Source organism: Dendroctonus ponderosae, unplaced genomic scaffold, assembly GCF_020466585.1.
Source record: "Dendroctonus ponderosae isolate FM_Combo_2020 unplaced genomic scaffold, Dpon_F_20191213v2 Dpon_F_20191213_1, whole genome shotgun sequence".
Taxonomy (NCBI): domain Eukaryota; kingdom Metazoa; phylum Arthropoda; class Insecta; order Coleoptera; family Curculionidae; genus Dendroctonus; species Dendroctonus ponderosae.
Window position 1 is genome coordinate 11,082,968 of NW_026017110.1, and position 23,957 is coordinate 11,106,924.

At 37.1% G+C, this 23,957-nt stretch overlaps 2 protein-coding genes across 9 annotated transcripts in view; both read right to left on the bottom strand.

Moving 5' to 3' along the window:
* The window catches only part of LOC109533577, a 56,061-nt gene extending 38,678 nt beyond the window's left edge, over positions 1–17,383 (bottom strand). For both annotated transcript variants that reach the window (XM_048670244.1, XM_048670243.1), the window contains exons 1-5: positions 17,012–17,383; positions 4,121–4,328; positions 3,694–3,859; positions 3,334–3,516; positions 3,075–3,274 (exon numbers count right to left, since the gene is read on the bottom strand). In XM_048670244.1, coding sequence (XP_048526201.1) covers positions 3,075–3,274; positions 3,334–3,516; positions 3,694–3,859; positions 4,121–4,232 — 661 coding nt within the window. In that variant the 5' untranslated portion in view covers positions 4,233–4,328; positions 17,012–17,383. The remainder of the gene's footprint in view (positions 1–3,074; positions 3,275–3,333; positions 3,517–3,693; positions 3,860–4,120; positions 4,329–17,011) is intronic.
* A 2,715-nt stretch (positions 17,384–20,098) lies between these two features.
* LOC109540763 (galectin-8) overlaps positions 20,099–23,957 on the bottom strand; it is a 17,804-nt gene continuing 13,945 nt past the window's right edge. For 6 of the 7 annotated variants that reach the window (XM_048665379.1, XM_048665367.1, XM_048665370.1 and 3 more), the window contains 2 exons: positions 21,812–21,977; positions 20,099–20,793 (listed from right to left, as the gene is read on the bottom strand). In XM_048665379.1, coding sequence (XP_048521336.1) covers positions 20,480–20,793; positions 21,812–21,977 — 480 coding nt within the window. In that variant the 3' untranslated portion in view covers positions 20,099–20,479. Of the gene's footprint in view, positions 20,794–21,811; positions 21,978–23,957 lie in introns of those variants that run through there. The other variant, XR_007281265.1, reaches the window with a different exon arrangement.

The following is a 23,957-nucleotide window of genomic DNA, read 5'->3' on the forward strand; positions in this document are numbered from 1 at the left end:
ATAACTTTGATAACTACTGAAATCGCTCGGGAACGGGCTTATTGAAAATATCGATGTGCGCCAGCTTGAAAAGATGTGCTATTTGCATAGACAACAAAAAAGTGAAAAAAACTGCGAAAATCGCGTTTTTCCTGGAAACAATCGCATATAACTCAGTACGAGTGCATTTTGTATAATGCATAAAGAAAAATATATACTTATTAATTTGTTCGTTATGAAATTTTGTGGCTTTAGAACGCTCGAAAGTGCAAAAAAGTAGATAAAAAAACAAGGTAGGTAATTTTAAATTATTTATTTAACAATGAAAGAATAACCCGATCACGCCATACATTTAGACATGCATACTTGACTGCAACTGCAATACAAAACATGATCGGCAAGGTCGATTAAGATAGGACGAATTTTGCATAATTCAATTGTTAAATAACATACCTAAAAAACGACCCATTTTAGTTTTGTGCCAGGCTCAAAGTTATGAATACTTGCTTGCGCGCGCACTTTTACGCCTTCTTGGACCCTTAAACTATTATATGCAATTGCTATATTAACCATTTTTCAATTAGTCGTTTGGTCAGATGCGACTAAGGGGGCCTTTTTCCGACATGTTTTACAATATTTGTTCAAACAAAAACATTGACTTTCGAATCTCGTCGCGCATTGTACATACAACATCGAAGTCAAAGAATCAGAATCATTCTTTATAGAAATGGCCCGTATTCACAGTGGGTCGCGAAAATTCTTAAACGGAGCACAAACTTAGCGACTGTCTCGTTTTCTTGCTGGGTAATTTGCCTAAATTTAATACTTTCAGTGTATTTATTCGTAGAGCGATCAAAGTTTTCAATAAGAACTCTTTTAATGTGCGCATAGGAAAGACTTTCAAGAGAACGGGGACTAATTAAAAATTTCAAGGCGTTGAGTCCGCACCCCTGTAAACCCTTGCATAACCACCTTGATCGTCATCTGGGATTCTGGATAGCTGCATGGCCCAATCAAATCGTTTGAGACGCGTTAAGGTAAAAATAATCCTCGACAATAAGCGGGTTTGCTTACCGGTTATGGACATGTCCGGAATTCAGGTGAATTGCCAGCCACAAAAACATGTGAAGCAGCACTCTGCTTATTGTCAGTACTGCGATATTCTTTGGATCAAAAGAAGACGACTGGTCTAACATTTATTAACAAAAAATGTCTGGCGCCTCAGCTATTAATAATCAAAGTTCTTCAAAAACATTGTTTTTTAATATCGGGAGAATGATATGATGTATTTTGGTGGAACTCGCTGTGATTTTGTTCTTATGTAAGACTCACTCATTTCGATGAAACAATCGAGTTCAGCCGTGGTGGTGAATTTTTGAGCATCGTGGTACAAAAACTACCAGAACTTTTTATTTGGCGGATAGAATCAACTCTTTTTTTTATGTTGCACTAATGATTTATTCACAATTTTGTCCTCTTTGTAAAATTTTGTAGCATTCATAGTTTTTGCGCAAGAAAAATATGTCGGTTTTCTTGCGACATAAGAATGTTAGATATTAAGTGGAAATATGCGCCGCGTAAACGCGTATTCTTTCACGCAGGTTGTCTTCACAAAACCCTAATACTTTGACCATGTCGGTCACTTCTTCATTAGAAAAGATTGGAAACGAATTTGTGAGATTGATTGCCAATTAATTTATGCCTGGTATCACGATATTTGCAGTTAATGTCTAACATTTTTAAGTAGCAAGAAAACAGAAATCTTTTTGTAGCAAAAACTATTGAAGCTACAAGATTTTATAAAGAGCACAAATATGTGAATAATTGATTAGTGCATCAACCAAAAAAAATTAGTTGATTTCAACCACCAAATTAAAAAGTTCTGGTAGTTTTTGTACAACGAAATTCAAGATTTCACCACTTGTTAAAAACGGATAAACTCGTTTGTTTCATCAAAATATGAGTCTTACATAAGAACAAATTCACTGCGAGTGTCATTAAAATACATCGTACCATTCTCGCAATAATTCAAAAAAGATCAATTTTTGAAGAACTTTGACCATCAATAGCAGAGAAGCCAGACATTTTTTCTTAAGATAAGAGTTAGGTCAGATCGTCTTCTTTTGATGCAAATAATATCGCAGTATCCTTTTGATTGTATTACGGGACACCCTGGATAATGACAGTGACGAGCCAAATTTATCATATTTACTTTGCTTGATTTCCTGGTGGAAAGTACACAGTTCCGCGACTGTTTTAGATAGCGAAAAAATCACTTTTACTCATTACAACGACATGACAATGACAATTTACTTTTCCGTCAATTATTCAATTAAATTTTCTTTATACCGTTTGGAAAGTTATAACTTTCGCCACGCATGCTGACAGCTTGACTGTTTGTCACTGACTATTTTGACAACATTTTCATAGCCGTTCTTTTCAAAACTTTACAATTTTCCTTTTACACTTGTTCCCACTTAACGGCTAGTTTCCACCGAGGATCAAGAAAAATAGCTTACGGTACGTGCGACGAAAGTCGAAGGCCCGCCACTGTATACGTAATATGTATACTATTTGCGCAGAACAAAATTAGGGTGCGTAAAAGTCCATGCGTAAAAGTAAAACAAATGAATGCTATTCTTTATGATCATTATTTCTGCACGGAAAATGGCAGTTTTGGATTAATGCGAATAAAAACAAATATTATTTTAAGTTATATTTAATGTTGTTAGTTGTAGTCAAAATTTGGACTTTGTGCTTTTAAAACCATCGGACTTTCTTTTCAGTAGGGTTAGAAATTTGAAACAAGTTGCAATGCTTTTATTGTGATGCATGTTAATTATTGTTCCTAACATAGAATAAAAAGACAAGAGCGAGGAAAGTTTTATCTTAGGAATGACAATTCTTGGAAGTAAGCTAACAATACATAAATCGGTAAAATTGACATAAGCAACTTCCAATGTTGATTCAAACGCTAGATAGAGTGTTTTCTACCACTTACAGTAGTGGTCGTAAACGTGATCTCAGTGACAATTTCAGTAAACAACAGCATATGCATTATATGCAGTATAGACAACATTGAACTAAATCATTACCTTCATCAGTATTCCATGGTTTCCCATCCAAAGATACCACAATTTGTCTAGGGCATCGCGTACCATCAGGTAGTAAACTATTTCTGGGACTGCGGTTGTGCTCGGATATGTTCAATCGCGACCCATAAGTACTAGATTCCGGAGTGAGGCTGTGCCTGGGCGAACGGACTTGATCAGGAACTAAGCTGTTTCTAGGACTCCTGAAATTACAGAAGTTTTTTTTTTAACAAAATGATACCACATTTAAATGATTCATTACCTATTATGCTGATCAGGCGTTGCGAAATTTCTAGGAGATAAGGCAGAGTCCGGAACTAGGCTATTTCTGGGACTTCTGTGATCGCTGGGAACCAAACTGTGTCTTGGTGAGCGTTGGCAGTCGGACATTAAACTATTCCGAGGACTTAACGCGCTTTCGGGATACAGAGAGTGGCGAGGAGATCTGGAAAAAGACATCAAGCTTTCACATACCCTGATATAATATCACTTAAATATTTAGATAAGAATCGGAATATGAAGTGAATATCAATTAAAAGCTGAAAAATATCATAGTATGTTAAGTGTGAAAACAGAAATGAAATAAATAAAATTAAATACGGAGAACATTAACTATGCTTACTTATTGACGCTTTCTTCGAAACTATCCTCACACATCTCATCCTTGGTTTGCATCAGAGCTACAGCCGAAATAATGGAATGCCTAGGGCTTCGGTTAATTTCTGATAAACCCAGTCCGTTTTGCCGATGACCATCTACTGGTGAAACAGCAATGCTAGCTCGACGACCTGTAAAATAAATTAGTTAGGCGTTAATTAATCGGAAACCAGTATTGCATGTATAGGAGAAAAAAAATTAGTCCAGTGAATATGGAAGCAAAAGCTATGTTCGAAATTTCCCTTCAGCTTTCTCTTTTCCTGTCGAGTATAGCTTGTAGTAGCGTTTCTAATTTATGTAAGTTTAGGAACTAGACCCTTTACCAGAATAGTATTCTACGTACATCAAACAAATATTCGCACTAAGAGTAATTTCAATAATATTATTCTTACCTGGGCTTGTCGCCGCTGACCTTGTACCAGATGCTCGATTAGCTTGAGCAGGCGAAGATGCTGCTGATCTGGAAGCGCGCCGCCTTCTGGACGAGGTACTTCTACTTAACATTGTTTGCCGGTTTACCTCTTCTATATGCAAATGCTATCCTTTGGAATGAAGATCAACTCTCGCGGTAGTAGATTTGAGACTGGTGCTTGCCATTATCTGAAAAACGTTATTTTGAACTAGGAGATATGTAGATTTGTAATATCTACAGTTTAAACATAAAACATTATAAGCACCAGTTTAAAGATATCATCATATAATTATTTACTTTGCAATTACTGTTAATGTTAAAGAAAGTCTTAACTGATGAAAAAATAAAATTGGTTGCCTCATAAAAGGTTTAATTTTGACCACAATGACAAAGTAAAAAATCTTGGGTTTAGAGGCAGGCAGACTTTTGTACGTAAAGATAAAGAAGTAATATGTAAACAGTAATTTAAAATTCATGATATTTCTCTACAAGTATTGTCTGCATTGTCTAGCAGGATTTAAACAATAGAAAAAAAACGCCACAGAAATACGTCTCATAAAAACCAGTAATTTCTGCAAAACTTTAACTGTAAACGTGAAAACAATGTGTACAGGGTGACAATTTGAAAATTTGCAATGGCTGTATCTGCAGAACAAAAAGGTATAAAAAGGTTGTCGTCAACGTTTCTTATGAACTCTTCTCGTATGAACGAGCTAAATAAACTACCCACGAAAACATTATAATTCCTAGCCAACCCAACTCTAAACTTTTAAATCGCGACCCATTACTTATTATAGTTTTTTAAAGCTTTTTATTGCACCAAATAACGTTAAAATTGCCGAAAGAAATCTGCATTTTTGTTAAACAAGTTTAGTCAAAATGTCAGGTTAAATAATTGTTCTCAGAACATAATGCAATAGCAGCTATAAAATATCAATAGCAGCTATAAAATGTGCAAACCCTATTAAAGTGTTGTTAAAGAGGCGAGCAAACAAATAGGCCTCATGATAAACATTAATGAAACAAGCGAAAGTTAAGCGTAAGCTTAATACCTAAGCTAACAAAATTAGGGTTGCCAAAAATAGCAAAGGTCAATTCCAACTATGCAAAAAAATAAGAGTTTGTTTTTAAAATACGAAAGTTAGGTTATACTTCTTACACATGCTGTATATCTGAAGGCATAAGTCTATTTTACATAATATCGGCACGACTCGTTATGACCGTAAACAAAATGGGAATCTTGTGAAAGAACTGCAAGTTGGAAAACTTTTAATAAACGCTCTACGTAAATCATCAAAGATTTGACAGATTTAGAGCCTCTTCAAAGAAGAGAGGCAGGAAAACGTCCTCCAACGTTTGTGGAAAATTAGTCTTTGAACTATGTACTTAATTTTTTTGATTACTGCATTATTAATAGGATTTTCCATTAAAAATCACACACAAGTTTCTATTAAAAGAGCAGACCTTAACACTGAGTAAAGTGGTAAAAAGTTTTTGTTTTTTTTATAAAAGTTTGTTCTTCTAAACATAATTAAACAAGAAGATTGAACCCATAAAACCATCCAAATATGTATTAAATTCTCTTGGGAAGCTCAGGTGCGATTTGGCTTTTCAATCTAGCTGGCAATAAAACTGCGGCACTGTATCCCATAGATTTTTTGTGTTTTCCATTCGAAACTTCTCATACATATAAAGTGATCGTTATATGCTCAGCTTTCAGATCGTCATAATATTTTTGGGCCGAAGAAATGACGAAATAAACACTGATGGAATAACTCCACTGTTCTGCAAAAATAAAACTCTACATATACAGAGTGATTTACATAGACAGTGCCTTAGAACCTTCCGGTAATAACCATTTAGGGCGGGTATTATAAAGGCCGGCTTGAACCTACGGCTGACCAAGCGTCGATTCACTTTCAACCGGCGGTTGACTTTATTACTACTAAAAGCTACTGAGCCTCAGGTTTATCAACCGGAAGTTGACTTGTACAATCTAAAGTTTCCACATTTCGTAAACCGCATCAGCCAATCAAAATCATTGCTTTTTTGTCAGTTCCGAGATTGGCACTTGTGATCCAGGATAATACATCCTAATTTTAACATCCTAATGATTTACCTAAATCAGATTCTCCTTGGTTCTCAACTAAATTCATAAAATAGAGTATAAAATGTTCTCCATGATTGTTACTCATAGCACTATTATTGCTATTTAAAGCACTATTACTTTTTCTCTGTGGATTTGTAATTAATATGAATATAAAACTTTTTAAAGCATATCCAGAATCTCCAAGAAGTACGAAGTTGCCAAATTATCTCCTTTCGAATCGATTTTGCAATTTGCTGCTGGTAAAAATTGTTTGGTCGTGGGTTGAACCACGCTTCTACCTGCTTCGAACTCTCGGTTGAAGTCTGAAACGACCCCATCTTCGGGTTAAGTCAACCGTCACTGACCACCTAATTTCAAGCGCTGGTTAGCGTTTATAATACCCAAACAAGCCTCCAACTGTGGGTTGAATCTCAACCGTTGGTTAACCGTACATTATAATACCCGCCCTTAAAGCCTTAAAATTTATTGTAAAAATTAAAACGCACTAGCAATAATTAAAATTGAACTCTAGAAGCTATAATTTTATTGCAATTTTCAAAAATTGCACTGTTAGTATAAATTACAACGCTTGAAAACTGAATAAATTTCTTTTCTAACAGACCGACCTGTGAGACCGACCATCAATATTCTTCAATCCTCTCACACCGTCTTTAAGTTCATTTAAATTGCCATGTTTATTTTTATGCACTGTTCCTTACATCTCCCCACAAAACTAAATCGATAACTGAAATATATGGTGATCGGGAGGTCATAAAATAGGACCGATTCTTCCAATCCATGCGTCAGGAACGTTTTCGTCCAGGCGATTCTGAACTTGGAAAAAAATTGCGGAGAAACGCCATCATGTTGAAACCATTGCACATTAAGCCGTGACAAGTAAATATACCACAACCTGTAAGTCGAGTTTCATCGGTCCATAATATTTTATAAGACAATTAGATGTATTGTGGGAATTTGATTTGGAACAATGTAAAAAATTCACATGCAGCTCATAATCCCCTGGATGTACAGTCCCAAAGTTTACATCCTGCACATGAAGCCATACTGATAATTTTTACAGATAAAATTTGTGTTTTTTTAGCATAACATGGCTTCCGCTTCAATCTCTTTTGTTTAAATTCGTGGATTCTGGCCAACAATGGAAGAAGAAGAAGCAGAAGATCTTCTAGAAATTTTGGAAAAATTGCTTTACAATATTTTTTCGCATCCTCCAAGTGGCTCTTATAACCTCTTAACTGGAATAACGCTAAATTTTAATCGCTCTGTATATGGTTCATTTGTCTACTTTAGGTGTTTACATTTTATTTGAAATATTCCAATAATGATTCAAATACCCGTTGCCCAAAGTATTTTTAAAACAGCAAAAATAAAATTGTATTCTTTAAATTGCTATACTTTCAGTCCGCAATTCCATAATTACCTTGGAATTTTTTTAAATTTTTTTATGTTCGTTGCCTCGCGTTTGCATAAGTAAAACCATTAAAATTAATAGAGCAAAGCATAAAGAAGTTGTCATAAACAATGATTTTTATTTTAAAAAGAAACGCTTTCTAATTAGAAGTTGAAATATTCCGGTGCACACCTTTCAGAACATCGCCCCATTTTCACCTCATTTCCGTCTAGCTAAATAGGAAACGGCATAAACAATAAAGGAAAGCTGGCTGTGATGAATGAAGTAAAAATCTAAAAATCCATTTCCATATTTGTGTGAACCTTTTAGCTCGAGCTATACTGAAATTCCTTCTGGCTTTGAATTGCCTGAAAGATGGGCAATTTTTATTTCAGTTCATGCGCGGCCTTTGTAATTGCATTAGCGCATGCAGATAATAAGAAATAATTAATAATGCCCTATTTGCAATAGCATTTAACTGGTAATAAAGTTGTCTCATTTATAGAAAAAGGAAGAGTTAACACAACATGAAGAAATAAGAAACAAGCCCAAGAACAACAAGAAAATATAGCAATGTTACAGACTTTGATATCTTAATAAAACCAACTACTGCAGCGATATTTAAGAAAAATGCCTACAAGTGAACCACTATTGGAGAAACTTTTCAAAGTAAAATGTCTAAAAAAACGTTTCGCATAAAATATGCTCCGAAAATTATCCCCAAATATCCTTCCTGCGATAATAAGTGCATCAAAGTGTTAAAATGCTTACTACTATATTCAAGAATTATATTCAAAAATGACATCGAAATTAGATACATCGTCTTTTCTGTGAATATTGGCTGGTACATACGACGCAGTATATATACCGGATGGAGTACCAAAAGCAAAATAGCTGCATTTTGCGTATTCAGAAATTTATATTTGCTAATTGCTAATAAAAAATTAAGAACCGATAAATATTAAATTCAGAGGGAAGAAGATAACAATGTTTGCTTGCGCGGGGGTAAAATAGATAGATGTATACAATTTATTTGAACACTTACAATATCACACAAGCATGTGTAGATGGATTAATACAATAAATAACTGATCTGATTATCAGCAAAACTTTTTATAAACCCCTTAATGAAACAGAACGTGACTTGCCATTTTCCAAATACATTTACTCCCTGAACAGCTTGTCAAGTGGGCAAAACGTGATTCTAATTCCTTCAAAAAGCCGTTTCTTCATAATGTTCGCACGCTCTTTCGTGACTAATGTTTAACGATCTTTCTTGATAGTTGCACAATATCAATTGTTTATCATTCGACTATGCATACTAGAAATGATATTCACGAAAGCCATATTTACAAATCATAGAATCAAAAAAACTGAAAACTTTATTAGACGCGTTTAACACTTTTTTGTGGCTGTTGTAGAAGACTGGGCCATTATGCTCGGCTATGGAACGCTCCTTCGGGTAAAGTCGGCTCGAGTCGACTAAGTGAGAGAGGATCAGTCGGCAGAGCGAGAGATTAGAGAGAGTTTAACAAATATATCGTTAAATTAGAAAAAATAAGGATTTTAAAGAGCTCACAGCCAACTATGATTATCATTTAAAAAACATAAGTTTATTTTTTATCTCGTAAATCAAGTTGATTATGACAACGAGTGCTAGTTTATTGGATTTAACGCAAAAAGTTCTACCAATGGTAATTGTAAGTTAAGTGAAGCAATTTACGTAATATGTGATAATTAGAAAAATGTTGATTTCTTGATTTTTCAGGATATTTCAGGAACCAAGTCAGGTACCTAAATTTTGAAAGCGGTCATGAATAGGCAATCGAGTTCTACCCAATTTTACCCACTTAACGGATTTTCTATCTTTAAAAATGTAGAAGTTACCTATACAACGCTTCAGAAAATGGCCACTCGGTATACAGGGTGATTCAAAATTGGCGTCATTCCTCTAGAGGTGTTGTCTGGCGGTATTTTAGGAGTACAGAAAAATAGTTAAAAAAAATAACTGTTCTTAAAAACTGAGAAATTTGCAAAAAACTATATTAGAAAAACGCAACAATGTTTTTCAAGGCATTCTACCTAATTAACATTACGTAACTACCTGTTACTTCGTAATTATTTAAAACTCCGGTAACCATGGATAAATAGGGAAAGTGACAATAAGATAGAAAAGGATAAACGGTAAATTCAACAGGAATCGTTGAATGACGGAACCTATTTTGAAACTCATAAACTCGAATTATTAATTTGCTTACAAATTACAAACACATACATTTGGGACCGTAACTCCAAACAAGTGCCTGTGTAATCACCTTATTATGCACACTTCTCGAGCAGCTTCTCGTATTCGGTTAATTAACTCTTGCTCAATTTATACCGGTGGTTAGTAATCCATTGGTTTAAAGTGTATTTTGGATACGTGGACGGAATGTAGCCGTTTGACCGTATTTGTTTGATGCCTGGGAAAATGTCAGTTGTTGTGCAAAGTTCTGAGTGCCCCTGAAAGGCTTTTCTGCAATTACGTCCAAAACTTGTTCCTCTGTGTCTGGAACCGGAACATCTATTGTCGTCCAATACCTTCTTGAAACCACTCTCCTCGTCCTTTGTTGCATGAGTTCTTTCAGCTTCTGCTATGTTACTGTAGCATTTCCCCTTTTCCCCTGAACTAATGGCATATCCGCAAATTCGTTTTTAAAAAATTTAAGTGTTTGCAATTTAATTGCCTTTTAGTTTAATTAATTAATTCTTTAGGATTGTTTCGTTGGTATGCATACGTGTAGGTACAAGGTGTTTCCTCATAAGTTGACATCCCCCCTTTTTCCCTCTCTGGAGGAGTCATCACTTTGTCGTTAATGAGAGGGCCTAGTGACCTTAAATCTGGATGGAGCAATGCCGGCGCTACCGTAGCTACTAGTACACCGGTAAGCTCTTGATGCGATTAAGGCGAAACGAAGAAGACTCCGATGCGGCGTCTGCCTCAGATTGGAAGCAGCAAATAGCGTCACTTCTACATGTTAGGAGCGGCTGATCCAAGCATTCATCAACACGCTCGGCGCGCGTGGCCCCTAAAGTGCCAGAACCTCCCAGAAAATTAAATGTCTGATCTTAAAGTCGAACTTTGTAGTCCGAGACTCCAAATCTCACACTGAATCTGAAGGGAGCAACAGTTCGCGAAAGGGACCACAAGAGAAAAGACCCTTCCCACATAGAAAGATGATATTCCCTGCATAAACCTGCAACATTCATTTGATGAAAATGAATATTCGTGGTACATACATCAAAACCATTATGGACGTTTCAGGTAGGTCCCAGGAATGTGTCAGAGCTAATACACTGAACGCACATTTTCACATTCATCGCACATACACATGTATATTCACTGAACATACACATGGACATTCACATGTATATACATTTGATATATAGGGTCAGCTACAAAGAAAATATCTGTTTTAAATTGTCGAGCGACTTCGACGATGTTTCCATTAAAATTCTTAATCAGGATAACGAATGTCCCGCTTAAATATTTAACGGTAGTTAATTTGAGGCATTAGTCAAATTTTTACCGCTTGTTAATAAAAGACAGGGTAGCTCTCCGTTAACCATGAGTTATTCATATATAAAGCACAAATGATAAATCAGACCGACCGAATACTGTCTGAATTTGTAATAGGAATTTCACCATTTCCATAATCGCTTGAAACAGATATCGATTTAAACAAGACCGTAAATGTCATTCCCATTGAAATGTATGCAGGGCGACAGGATAGTAGTGCAGATCTTAATTTATTTCCACAGGGAATGCTAAAACGAGTCAAAGCTTGTCACAATTAGATTGATTTTATGTTTTTAACCTGATAATCGTTTTGAACCGAGCCACATGATTTGATTCTAGAATTTGTAATTCAATTGAATCGGTGCTTAATTTTTCCATTTTACTAGCGTTTGTGGCGAGCTAAAATTTATTTTTACAGTAAATTTCCTTTATTAGTCGCTTTCAACTTTTCTCCATCAACGTGCTTTTACGAGCTATTCAAGTGCTTGTTTGAGTGTACTAATGTAAAGCGTTTCTTGCAAACAAAGCAGCAATTTTTCAACGAGTATTATCAGTGGTGCTAATCTACTATTCTTTTCATATATTGTTAGACAAGTTTCGGGAAGTGACAAAGTGCAAACTTTTCCGAACAATAGACTGTGTTCTCGGAGCTTATACACTGATATCTAATGGAGTCATCTTTAACTAAAATTCCTTATATGTACGGCAAACATTTTGAAACACGTTGTGGCCTGGCCCATGTGTTCTTTTCTGTCGCGCAACTCAAAGATCTGGAGCCTGTCTAGTAAACTCCAATAAATTTAAAAGATCCGCCTGTGGAACCTGTGGACTTGTGAGACAAAGTCGTGCAACAACGTTTCTATGCACACCACGTCCAGAACGGCAAACGGTCCATTCCGCATCTCCGTCATAAGAGTTTTAAAAAATGTTTAACGATCGACCTTGGCAAGAATTTTGTAAACTTGTGTGGAAAATGTCCCGATCTTAAATGCATCGACAACTCTTGTTGCTTCTAGAGTTCTCGCAGAAGTGCACAAAGCGACCAGCACTTTAAGACGGCGTAATAAGGAGACATACCGCTGTTTTTGAAGGAAAGAAATATTCAATCCCTTCTAGTGTTCTCAAGCCGAAAAGCCAGAGGATCTGGCGGCATTTCTTACTGGCGGCGCAAAAATATTTCGCAGAAAACTATAGTATTAATAGTGCTTATTGTTAATGAGATCCTCAAACTACAGCACTTTCAACAATAGTGGAATAACGCAATGCAATGAAAATGCAAACGACAACCGAGATGAGAGCGCTGATTCCGGAAGAGCAGTTTGGCTTCAGGCTAAATCCCAATACAACTCTGCAGATATAGCAAATAACGTCCAGACAGTATTTAGCAACATTCAAAACTTGGTTATGCTGTTCTTCAATATGGACCGAGTCTTCGGCACAGTTTTGGCACTCAGGTCTTCTGTACAAACTATTTGTCGCAGATTTTCTCCAATTGCACTTAATATCGTTATTTGTGAATTGCCTTAAGAACCGCACTGATCAAGGTGAAGGTGGAAAAACCCAACTCTTTCAAAAGCCGCATTTCGGCAAGAGTATAACACCCTATACACAGCAAAAAGTGTGCATGTTATTATTTCAAGCTGCTCAGACTGCATAATATTTCATGGTACACCTCCTCCTCCAAAGTATCGTTCTCACGTAGAAGCACACAAATAACTGAATTACTTGACGCCTGAAGGTGCAAAACATTCCAATTCAACCAGGGCCCCAGGCAATATACCCGAGATTAAAATAAGACCAATTGCAAAAAACATGTTAAGCATGTTATCCAAAAGGGTAACATGGCCAGAAGAAAACCATGCTCTTTTCTGTCGCCTCACTTATTCTTATCACCTCAACAAAAACTTCTGTACACTTGCACAATAAAGGCCATACTATGGTACCAGGAATCTCTGTTATGGAATTTTATGCCAGACCCAAATAACTGCCAGTTCCTGAGAGGTGAAGTTATGCGAGGAAAATTATCTGTCTGTGTCACTGTGCCAGAATTCAACTTCAGACGGTGATGACCGCTACAATTTTGGGATCACACGTTAAAATAAACCAGCAAATAAACATCCTTAATAGCATCATTACCGATCTTCAGGGTGTTTTATTAAAAAATACAAAAATATGTTATCAGATTCGAAACCTTTGGAGATATTTTCGTGAAATTTTCCATAGTTTAGTAGGTAGATCATGTACTCAGGTCTCTGTTGAATAAAATATTTTGTGGTCCACCAGTGTCGCGATTGCCGATATGATATTCACCATTTTTAAGAAACAAATATTATACGCCACTGAGTTATGATTATAATGCATATCAACATATTTTTTGGTTTTTGGATTTCAAGAAATAAGGAACCGATCGGACATCTCAAAACATGTATGAAATTCTATCCAAAGGAGACTATGCATGTATTTTGATTAATAAAAAACATTAAAAACTATTTATTTGACTTCAATTTTATCTCTGTCTATTAATTTAATTATAAAATACCTTAAAACATTTAAAAAAAATTAGTTTAAATTTTTAGCAGATATAATAGTTTGAAATGATTTTGAAATGAAATGAGAAATGGAAAAAGTTTAATTGGTCCGATTGGAATACTCAAGCATTCGAAAAGAAAAATTACGAAAAATGTTTATATTCAAAAAGTATCTACTGTTAATTTAAAAGTTGTTAACGGGATTAAAAGTCCTATTGTACAATTTTTTTTGTAAAAAATCAAAGCGGCTTCGATGTTTTTGGTCATTAACAGATAGTTACAGGTAGATAGCCTTGTCAATAATAAAAAGAACTTCGTCGGCTTGAAGCTAAATGTGACCGAGTGCAAAGTTCCGTATTTGTATTTGGTTGACCAAATCATTTAAAAAAATTACATATTTGTCTTCAAAAGCTGGCAAAGTCCCCCAAGGCCACACAAATACGTACACTAAATTATGTTTTTATGACATAGTTTCCAAAAGGATTATCATATAATTTTTGGCTCAGTTTGAAAGTGCATCTACCAAAAATTTATATTTTAGACTTGGTCAGTTTTAGCTTTAAGCCTACGACTTTTTAAACTGTGACTTACTTTGAAGCCCCTTTCACAACATGTATACAAACATCGAATTTTGTAATATGCGATTAGTTATGGGGAAATGTCTATTAAATTTATTTATTATTAGGAAATTAATTATGTACAAGCCGTATTAGTGGAGTCCAATGAAATTGGCCATTATTTTACTTAAATACAACTGGCTATAATTCGGGTCGATTAAATACGTTTTGTACAGATTTTCAAGCATTGAAACATTGACTACTCCAGCATACTACATATTTTGAAATTTGACGGGAAATCTTCTCACAGGACAATTTTTTTACATGTAGCTAGCTTTCCGCCTCATCTTGTCTCTGACCCAAGTAAAATTGAATTGGGCTGGACATATTGCAAGGACATCTGATGGCTGATGAACTAGAAAAATCTTGGAGTGGAGACCTCGGGACCAGGCTTATCTCAAAAGAGGCTATTCAATCCGAATATATTGAAACCGGCTTAGTACCCGTTAGAAGTCGGCTTTAACAAGGACATGTTTTAAACACACTCAAAGCTTAAAACCACCGATTTAAATTCACGCCATCACAGCCTTTATGTTTATTGACAGGCATTGCTTTAATATTTTTATTATTGCGTGTATATTAAAAAAAACTCAAAGTGATATTTTATCGATGTTCAAGCTAAATATAGGAAAGACAAAGCGATAATTATTGTCCGAATCGATAGCAGGTAAAACTCGGCAGGGGCATACATCCGTAGGATGAATATATGAAAATTATGTATGTGCTGGCAGATTTTTATTAGTTGAAGATATTGAAGGCTAAATAAACATGAACAAGGCAATCACAGTGTATGGAATAATATAACTAAGTGAAACTGGTGAGTCTTTCGAGTTTTTAGGCCGTCGCAAATTAAACCTTTTTTCCTGGTGTTTCGCAAGCACGAGTGGTTCGTATCTTCATAGGTGGCTCGATCGAAAGCTTGCACTTTACTCACTGCACTTCGTCAATTCTGCATGGATTGTGGTGACGTGGTTTGTGTCGACGTGGCCTGGGTCATCGGCGTCTGAGCAGTCTGATGTTTGTTATCAGTTAGCCTCCAGTTTTGTCGTAATCGGATGCAGGTTCGATTCTGCTTACTGTCTGATGCCGGTTCCTGGCCTTGGTGTTTTCGCGTTGATAGTGGAAACCATATTGCTTAGTGCCTTTGCCTCTTCTTTTATGTTGAAATTGTCGCTATATTTGAAGATTGCAATGGCTTCTCGTATTAGCCGCAGACAATGTTGTTGCCTGTTGTTGTTGCCAGAACTTCAGTTTCTGCAAATTGTATGTTGTGTGCTGTCTCGATGAGGGCATGCTCCACCACTACCGACTTTTCCACATGTCCCAATCTACAATTTTTCTGATTCTTTTCAAGTACCGATCTCTTCGTGGTTCTTATGTATACGTTCCAACAAGAGCATGGGATTCCGCAGAGGCTGACAGTCTCGAAGGAAGGTCTTCTGCCCTTAACCTTACGTCTTACATAACGTATTTCGTTCTTCCATTAGGTTGAAATTGCTGGAGGAGATGGTAATTCATGGGCAGACCGCCAGGGTCGATTCTAAGCGCTTGAATACACAAGTTAACTTGAACTGCGGTATTTTATGGTTGAAACTAAACAGTGAAAATCACTTGAACTCACGAAATCACTAAGAATCTCCCTTGAACTTAAAGAGGTGGGCAAACTAAATATAATGAAAAAGGTAAACATCTGTCATTATTTACCTAGAGACTTTTATTATTATTATTATTATTATTATTGTACCAGGGAGAGAAATATAACTTCTCACTAATGAAATGGAGTAAATAATGGTAACTTCTCAGGTCAGCAGTAAAAAACTAAAAGTGTAAGTGAAATTTGAGTAAAATTTTAAAATGCAATGATGCAATTTTAAAAATGATTTGATAATCACGATTTTTGGAAGCAGTTCGAATTCGAATCACCTTTGTTTTTATTGATCTGAATTATCGCGACACTACTGTATTATTTAAATTCGTAGGCAAACCCTATGAAATACATATGCACCTTAATTTTTTATCTGCGCAATGCAAGTTTAGACCTATTAGATATCTACTTAGCTATAGTAAATAGTCAAAGTATTATACTTGACGCAAAGGACCTCTTCGAGGCTTTGCTTGGACTCGGCGCAGAATATCAAATAGCTCCAAAATAAATTTAAACTTACCATCGATTTTCTAGTGGATATTATACCATCCTTAAGTAATACTGGTCACGAAAGACACGAAAAAGTCCGGAATTGTCTTCAGAAGCCCGGACACGGATAACTGAGTAACATTCCAAGTGTTTTATTGATTTTAGATAATATATTGAAAATACTTTGCGGCTCCTGATTTAATGGAATAACGTTTTTATGAGTTTTCACACGAGCAATCCATATGTATGGTGTAGCATAAAATGTGCGGAGCAAGTCAAATAGATTTGTTGTTACAGTTGTATGAAAAACATTAGTTTATGTCTAGAACGTCTGGTAAAATACTTATCGTTTCGTATCGTGTAAATCTTCATGTTCTGCTACATTTTAATAATACAGTACCAGATTTTTCAAGACTAGTTAAATGTAAAAGAGCTTTAATTAATAGGGCATGTTGCATTGTATCTATCACAAAACCTGACTTTTTACACTTTTACTAAAGCTACCATTGTTGTGTTACAAGATAAAGACTTACATATTTTCCTTAGTATTGCTTTTACATTTCCAGATGTTTAAAGCCAACTATTAAGATGAGTTGATTCACATTTCCTTTAGTGTAATTCAACAGAAACGTAATTCGTAGAACACACGACACCAGTATAATTTGGGAGGTTTAAATCCATTTGAAAAATAACACGATCGCGCACAGCCCGGAAATGGAAAATGTGATTTCCACGTTTACCAATCGGTGGTTTTCGGGAAACTGTAGAGCGATAGAAGCGTCGTTTTGAGCGTCGTCGTCTGGCCAACAAAGACGCCTGCGGCCATATCGCTGTCAGTGCGCGCCAAGACATAGAGCGAGATAATAGATCTTCTGGAATCAAAAAACAGAAAAAGTCGAAAATATTACTGAAGTTGCTCTGAAAGGTGTCAAGTTTAAGTAAAACATTTAAATTGAAACTATTATCTTATAAAATATAAATCAAACAGCTCGTGAATGAGGTGTCCGATGATCTCCAATTCATATTATCAATCAGTTGGTATGGTTTGGGGTAAGAAATATATTGGCGAAGGGAATTTCCAATCCCACCTCTTTATCAATTTATTTATTTTCCTCAAGTCCTAACTTTTCATAATGAGGAAGAAATGGCGCGGGGGTTTCAAGCCCCAGCTCTTTTTGCATTTTTTCTTAGTGTTGTAGGTTTTTTGGTCAATACAAAATGGACCAGGGGTACTGGTTAGGTCCGGGTTGTTTCAATTGAAGTTCGACTAGCGCTGGTAGTTTTTTAACACAGACAAAATTGGCCAGAGGGATTCTGAGACTATCGGCTATTGGCGTCCTTTTCCAAGTAGTTCCTGACCTCCAAAGGCCGGTTTGTTGTCCTTCTTTTAAAGAACTGTTAATTCAACACTCGATGTTCCAATAAGGGGTAGCTTACGCCCGTATGCACAGTCAATCGCAGCGATTCGCCGATAACGTATGGCGGCATAGCAAAGAGAGAGTCGGCAGCGAACCAACGGCGTTATATCCACTTCTGCATCCCAAATTAAACAACATTTCGAGATCTCGACCCATATTTAATAGGTTAAAATGTTCTTAATACTTTTATTTATTAACTTATATTAAAACACATGTAGCTCAACTTCCTAAGAGTAGGAACGATTATGGTAATATTTTTTTCTCGGCCAACGGATATTTTCCTGCCAGTGCTGTCAAGTTGGGCGACAAATTGCAAATTAAGCGATCAAATTTGTTAAAATGCGTAATAACGACCAATTGGCCTAGAAGTTCAAAATCCAAGCTATAAATGATATATTTCGCATCAATTCTGAGAGTTACTGGAATGCTTTTTATCAAAAAAACAACAAAGATTAACAGAGCTAATTAACGTTAAATCAACGGCCAGAGAGGGATTAGGGTGGAACTTTCGACTTTCTTTCTGGTGAGCACGCTTAACGTAGGAAACCCAGGTCCTTCAGCGGCGACCGGAAAAAACAAAATCCAACAACAAAATTCACACTAAACCCAAATAACGCAAGATACTCGTTAATCGGTCGGTTAATCAAAACAGACTTATACTAACTCAGGAACAAAAGACTCACCAACAAAAGTCTGGGAAAACGACCAATCGTCGTCTGGCTAAAAACAAAGTTCAAACGCGGCACGGCGAAATAAACTTATTCCTTAACAAATAAACCTGTTCACAACGCGGCGAAACTAAATCATCACTAAACAAAAGAGCTGCCGAACAGGATTAAAGGAGAATACATGAGACATGGCCAGGCCAAATACACTACGGAGGCCAAATACGGTGAGTCGCATCAATCGAGGAAATGCCAGATTCCCAGGGAAATATCAGAAAAGTGCGCCAACTATGGAAGAGCACACCCAGCATGCTCAGGGAGTCAAATCCAAGAAGTGAGAGCTTGAGGGCTTCCTGGAGCAACACAATGTTGACGTGTGCATAATCCAGAAGACACTATTGAAACCTGGAGATAGATTATCACCGTGCAAGTAGAAGACAGACAGGGAGGACAGCACAACTAAGGGCTGAGGCACACTAGTCGCAATGAAAAGGTCCATACAGCACCATAGATCGTCAAACCTTCGGCACGTCTGAAGAATCCATAGTTGCTATCTAAATGGAAATGCTGGATATCAAAGAGTTAGTTTTTAATGCGTAGGGCCATATACATCAATCCAGGCCCTACGTTGAGTCCCGAGGAAGATCAAAGGCTCTTCCTAGATGTCAGATCAACAATACATGGCGGAGATTTCTATGCCTAAAACACCAATTGTCGATGATGCAATTACAACACTCTCAGAAGAATCATGCTGTCAAAGGAAGTAAGACTCGCAATGTTTGAGATAGCAGCACCTCTGGAACTAATATTGGCAGAGATTACATTTTGGACATATGTATTCTTGTACAAAAGACAGATTGTCCACCCCGGATGTACTTCAAGAACTCTGCTCTAAATTCTCATGCAAATTGGCAACAACTCCACTGCCACTAAATTGATCACCAACTGGCAGACTTTCCAACAAATATTGGAAAGCTCCAGCAGGATCCCCCTTCCCACAACAAAAGACGACCTGGACCAGGCAGCCGAAAGACTCACCAGGGAAAGAACAGCGCCCTGTCAGCATCAACAAGTCAATCCACTGTCCCAATAGCCCATGTGGGCAGAATTCCTCCCTCGTGAAATTCAAAAATCAGGGAGAAAAATCGAAACAGACAAAGAGCCATGTGAACTCAGGACCCCTATATACATAGAGAGGCAAGTCAACCACCTGACCAACGAGATCAAGGAAGACATGCAAAACCTTCGATCGAAAATTAGGGGAGTCACGCAAATAACTCTTGATACTACCCTGTCCCTAAATCGAGTCGACTCTATAATTCTAAGTCTCAATTATTAAGTTCATTCAATTGAGAAAATTGAATACCCGGAATTGTAAAGAAATTTACTTCCTCATGCCTAATATGATGCAGTTCACTCAGTTACCATCGTTGCGAGTAGTTGTTTTGTTGGAAATGGTCACTTAGTTTAATATTGTAAGCCAAATGTATGGATAAACTAATTAGTTAAGCGGAAATGATGAGAAATAAAGTACAAATTTATTAAAAATGCAATTAATATATTTAAATATTCGAAAGCGCCGTTGAGAACACTTATGATAAAAGACTATACAAATGTTTTAAAAAGTAAGACAATGTGAACATAAATTGAAATAACAACGTAACAAAAATAATATTATATATGACGCTCACTAATCAGACATGTTAGTTTAAAATACCTTACTATATATATTTATAACCAATTACAGTATAATGTTTAACAGCATTCGACTCAGTAAAGGCCACGTTGGCGTAGTCGAGAGGGATACTAGAAATTCCTTAAACAATTTTAATAACTACATACACGATAACATCACTAGACTAGCTTTAAGTAGTAGCTAAATATGAAAATTAGTAAAAACTACATGTAACTTCTGGGGTTATAAGAAAGGATCAAGCTTCTCCTTACTGGATCCAAAATTTTTATCATCGATGTGATCTTTCAGATAAATATTTTTAATTTGAACATCCCCGTGGATGTAGACGGTATTTATTGTTTCAGTAGGAGTTCTAAAACGGAATTCGCCTGCTAGAATATCATCGATCCACACGCCGAAGTTATCAGGATTCATTCTAATAGCTAAATGGAACCGCTTTCCGGGTGTAAACTGAAATCCTGGTGTTCTTTCTTCTTCGCCCCATGAGCCATTCATCCAGGTGTTGCGAACAAACATATGGTTTCCATACGATGTATCTGTAGATATTTTGATTTTACTATAGAATCACACGCTATCATTTTTTAAGTTATTCGTATCAGAATAGAATAGTTTTGGAAGCCCAGTTTATAAGCAATTAATGTACGTAGATTGTTTAAATCTCTCCACATAAGTTGAGTCAAACAATTTAGTCTATTAACTGATTATTCCAAACACCTCAACGGACATAATCAGCCCTGTGCTGTATCATAAATGCTATTTTTAACGGCCACACGTGATGACAACTTAACAGTTCAGGATAACATTTTCGATGACTCAGCAACACAATCGAGGTGTGCTCTATCTCCGATTTAACGTATGCGTTTCCGACCCAGTTATCCATCAAACCTTAAAAAAGGAAAAAATATCGAATGCATAAAAAAAAGCTTCTAAAACATATGCACCACATGTGCACGTTTTGACCATTTGGCCCACCTACTACCATACTTGTCTTTGCTTATGATTTGCATTTACTTTCAATTTCGTTCGTTACTGTTCTTGACTCATCTTCTCAAACACTTTCAATGGAGCATGTACAGAAGAGGCAAAAAAATAAAACCGCAAACAATTTGAAAATTTAGTAGTTTGTGGAGGAAAATAAAGTTTATTTTCAAGACCATTTCCTAATTGTTCTAATAAAGCTAACCTTACAAGACCACCAAAAGACATATTTTTGTTTTAAATTGAAAACAAATTATAGCTAAAACACAAAACTACGCTCTGATTAAACACAATTGTTTTATTTATTCCTCCGAGCTTAACTTCGCTTCGCACCTTAAGTTCGATAGCGGCATGTGATTTGATGCTGATCTGAAGCGCTATTTCTTAATATAACGTTTGTCGATAGCGTGCGCCCGTTATAATATAACGGTTTGACTGATACAACACACAAGCTGGAGCCACATAACGTGTTTGACGGATAACATGCTCGTTAAAGTTAACGTGAGTGATACAGCCAGGGCTGAATTTACCAAATAAATGTAAACGTTTGTTTAATACGAGCTTTAAGCTACTTACAAAATCGAGGATTGAGGTGTAGCGGAATCATTGGGTGGGGCCACAATGTATTGCCATCTTGCAAGTTGATGTAAAAAGCCGACGGAAGTATTTTTACTCTACCCATGATTTCAAGCTGCCATCCCGGTTTCAGTGAAGTAGGTAGTTGAGCTGTAACTGGGACTACCTGCAAAATAATAGATGGGTACATATTATACAATCAGATGTATAATAAATATTGGAAAATTTTAATTCCATAAAATGTTTTTATTACCAATAACAAAAAAAGTTATAATATTTACTACCTATGTCACAAATTAATAAGTACAGTAGGTATACATTTTTTCCACGGACAAATAGTATAATATATAAAGCTGATTGGAACCATTTACATTCAGAGTAGCACACGCAGGTATTGATTTTCAATCTGGTGCCAAGTTTCGCCTGTGCGTGGATGTTTAACAGACTTAGCCATTTAAGGCCTTGAGTCTTTTGTACTGGTACCTCGAGGATACCTGGGTGAGGGTGTTGGGGGGTTTGCTTTTCAGCGGAGGTGTGTTGTGTTTGTGGTCGCTGTTTTGGGCGGTTTTGTGGCTTTTGAAACTAACGGGGGAAAATTTACATTAGGCTTTTAGGCTCCAGGAAGCGAATTGCGCGGGGGGCAAGTTGGGGGGCTTATGAGAGTCAAGCGTTTGTTGTTGGGCGATTTTGGTCAGCTCAGCTACGGTGGGTGGTACCAAGGGGGGTTTGCCATGAGGCTAGTTGGTGTACGGAAGTTATGTTTTGGGATTTTTTGGGAGAAGGTGGATTTGATAAGGGGGTTTGGATGTGATAGGACGCGGGCTTTAAACTTGTCGTGAAGCCTCGAAATGAAGTCCTCAATGGTTTTCATTTCGAGGTTTGCATGAATCTGGGAGTTGCGGACATACCAGGGGGTCTCGTCATTCGCCGGAGGATTTTATTTTGGAATCTTTGAAGCTTGGTAATGGCAGATTTGGAGGTTTGGCTAAGGATGGGGGCAGCGTAACAAATTTGGGATCTGATGACCTGTTTGTAAATCAGAATTTTGTTTTTAAGGGAGAGGGTGCTTTTTTGATTTAGAAGGGGGTTCAAACAGGCTGTGGTTCGGTGGGCTTTTTTGAGGTCTATTGTTATCCCAAGGTACTTAATGGTTTTGGAGTAGTCGAGGGGGGAGCCGTTTAGTGTAAGTTTGGGGGTCTTGTAAGTAATTCGTTTGTTGGTTATGAGTAAGGTTTGGGTTTTGTCCGGGTTTATTTGAATTTTCCAGGTTTCGGCCCAGTCCTGGAAGGCGTCGAGGTGTCTTTGAAGGGTGAGAACGATGTAGTTGAGGTTTCGGTTTGAGTAGTAGATGCCAGTGTCGTCGGCGAAAAGGGCTAGTTTAGTGTGCGGGTTTTTGGGGGCGTCGGCCGTGAAAAGGTTATAAAGGATTTGGTGCCGTTCAGTGATATGAAAAACTTTTTCTTTTAGAGAAAGCTTGCCACATACTGGACGAAGGTTAAGGGGAGTTTGTGTAGGTCTAGAAGTTTCCAGATTAACCCCTCGTGCCATACTTTGTCGAACGCTTTTTGGATGTCCTGGCAAATGACTCCAGTGGAGCCCTTGTCCTAGGCCGCGATCGTGGCATCTTGAATTAGCCCAGCAGCTTGCAGTACGGAATCATGTTTTTGCATGAAGCCGAACTGCTCTCGAGGAATTAGCTGGTGTTCGAAGATTAGATCATCGAGGCGGCTTAGGAAGAGTTTTTCGGTGATTTTGGAGAGAGAGGATAGGAGGCTGATGGGCCTCCAATTTTGGGGAAAGGTCTTGTTTTTGGCGGGTTTGGGGATTAGGATGATGGAGGCGGTTTTCCATAGGGATGGGAATGTTCTGAGGGTGAAGGAGGCATTGATTAGGGTGAGGAGTTGGTTAAGGAGGTTTTCTGGGAGGAGTTTGAGGGTTTTGTTGGAAATTTGGTCGGGACCAGGGCTTTTGCGGGGTTTGAGGGCGGTGATTTGGGCTTTGAGTTCGGGGAGCGTTACTGGGGGTATGGCCGGGGAGTTTGTCTGTGCTTGATTTCTTGGAGGATGTTTTCAACCTCCTCCTCGAAATCAAGGTCGTCAGTCTGGGACATGTTGGGCGAGAACTGGCGTTCTAGGGAGTCGGCAAA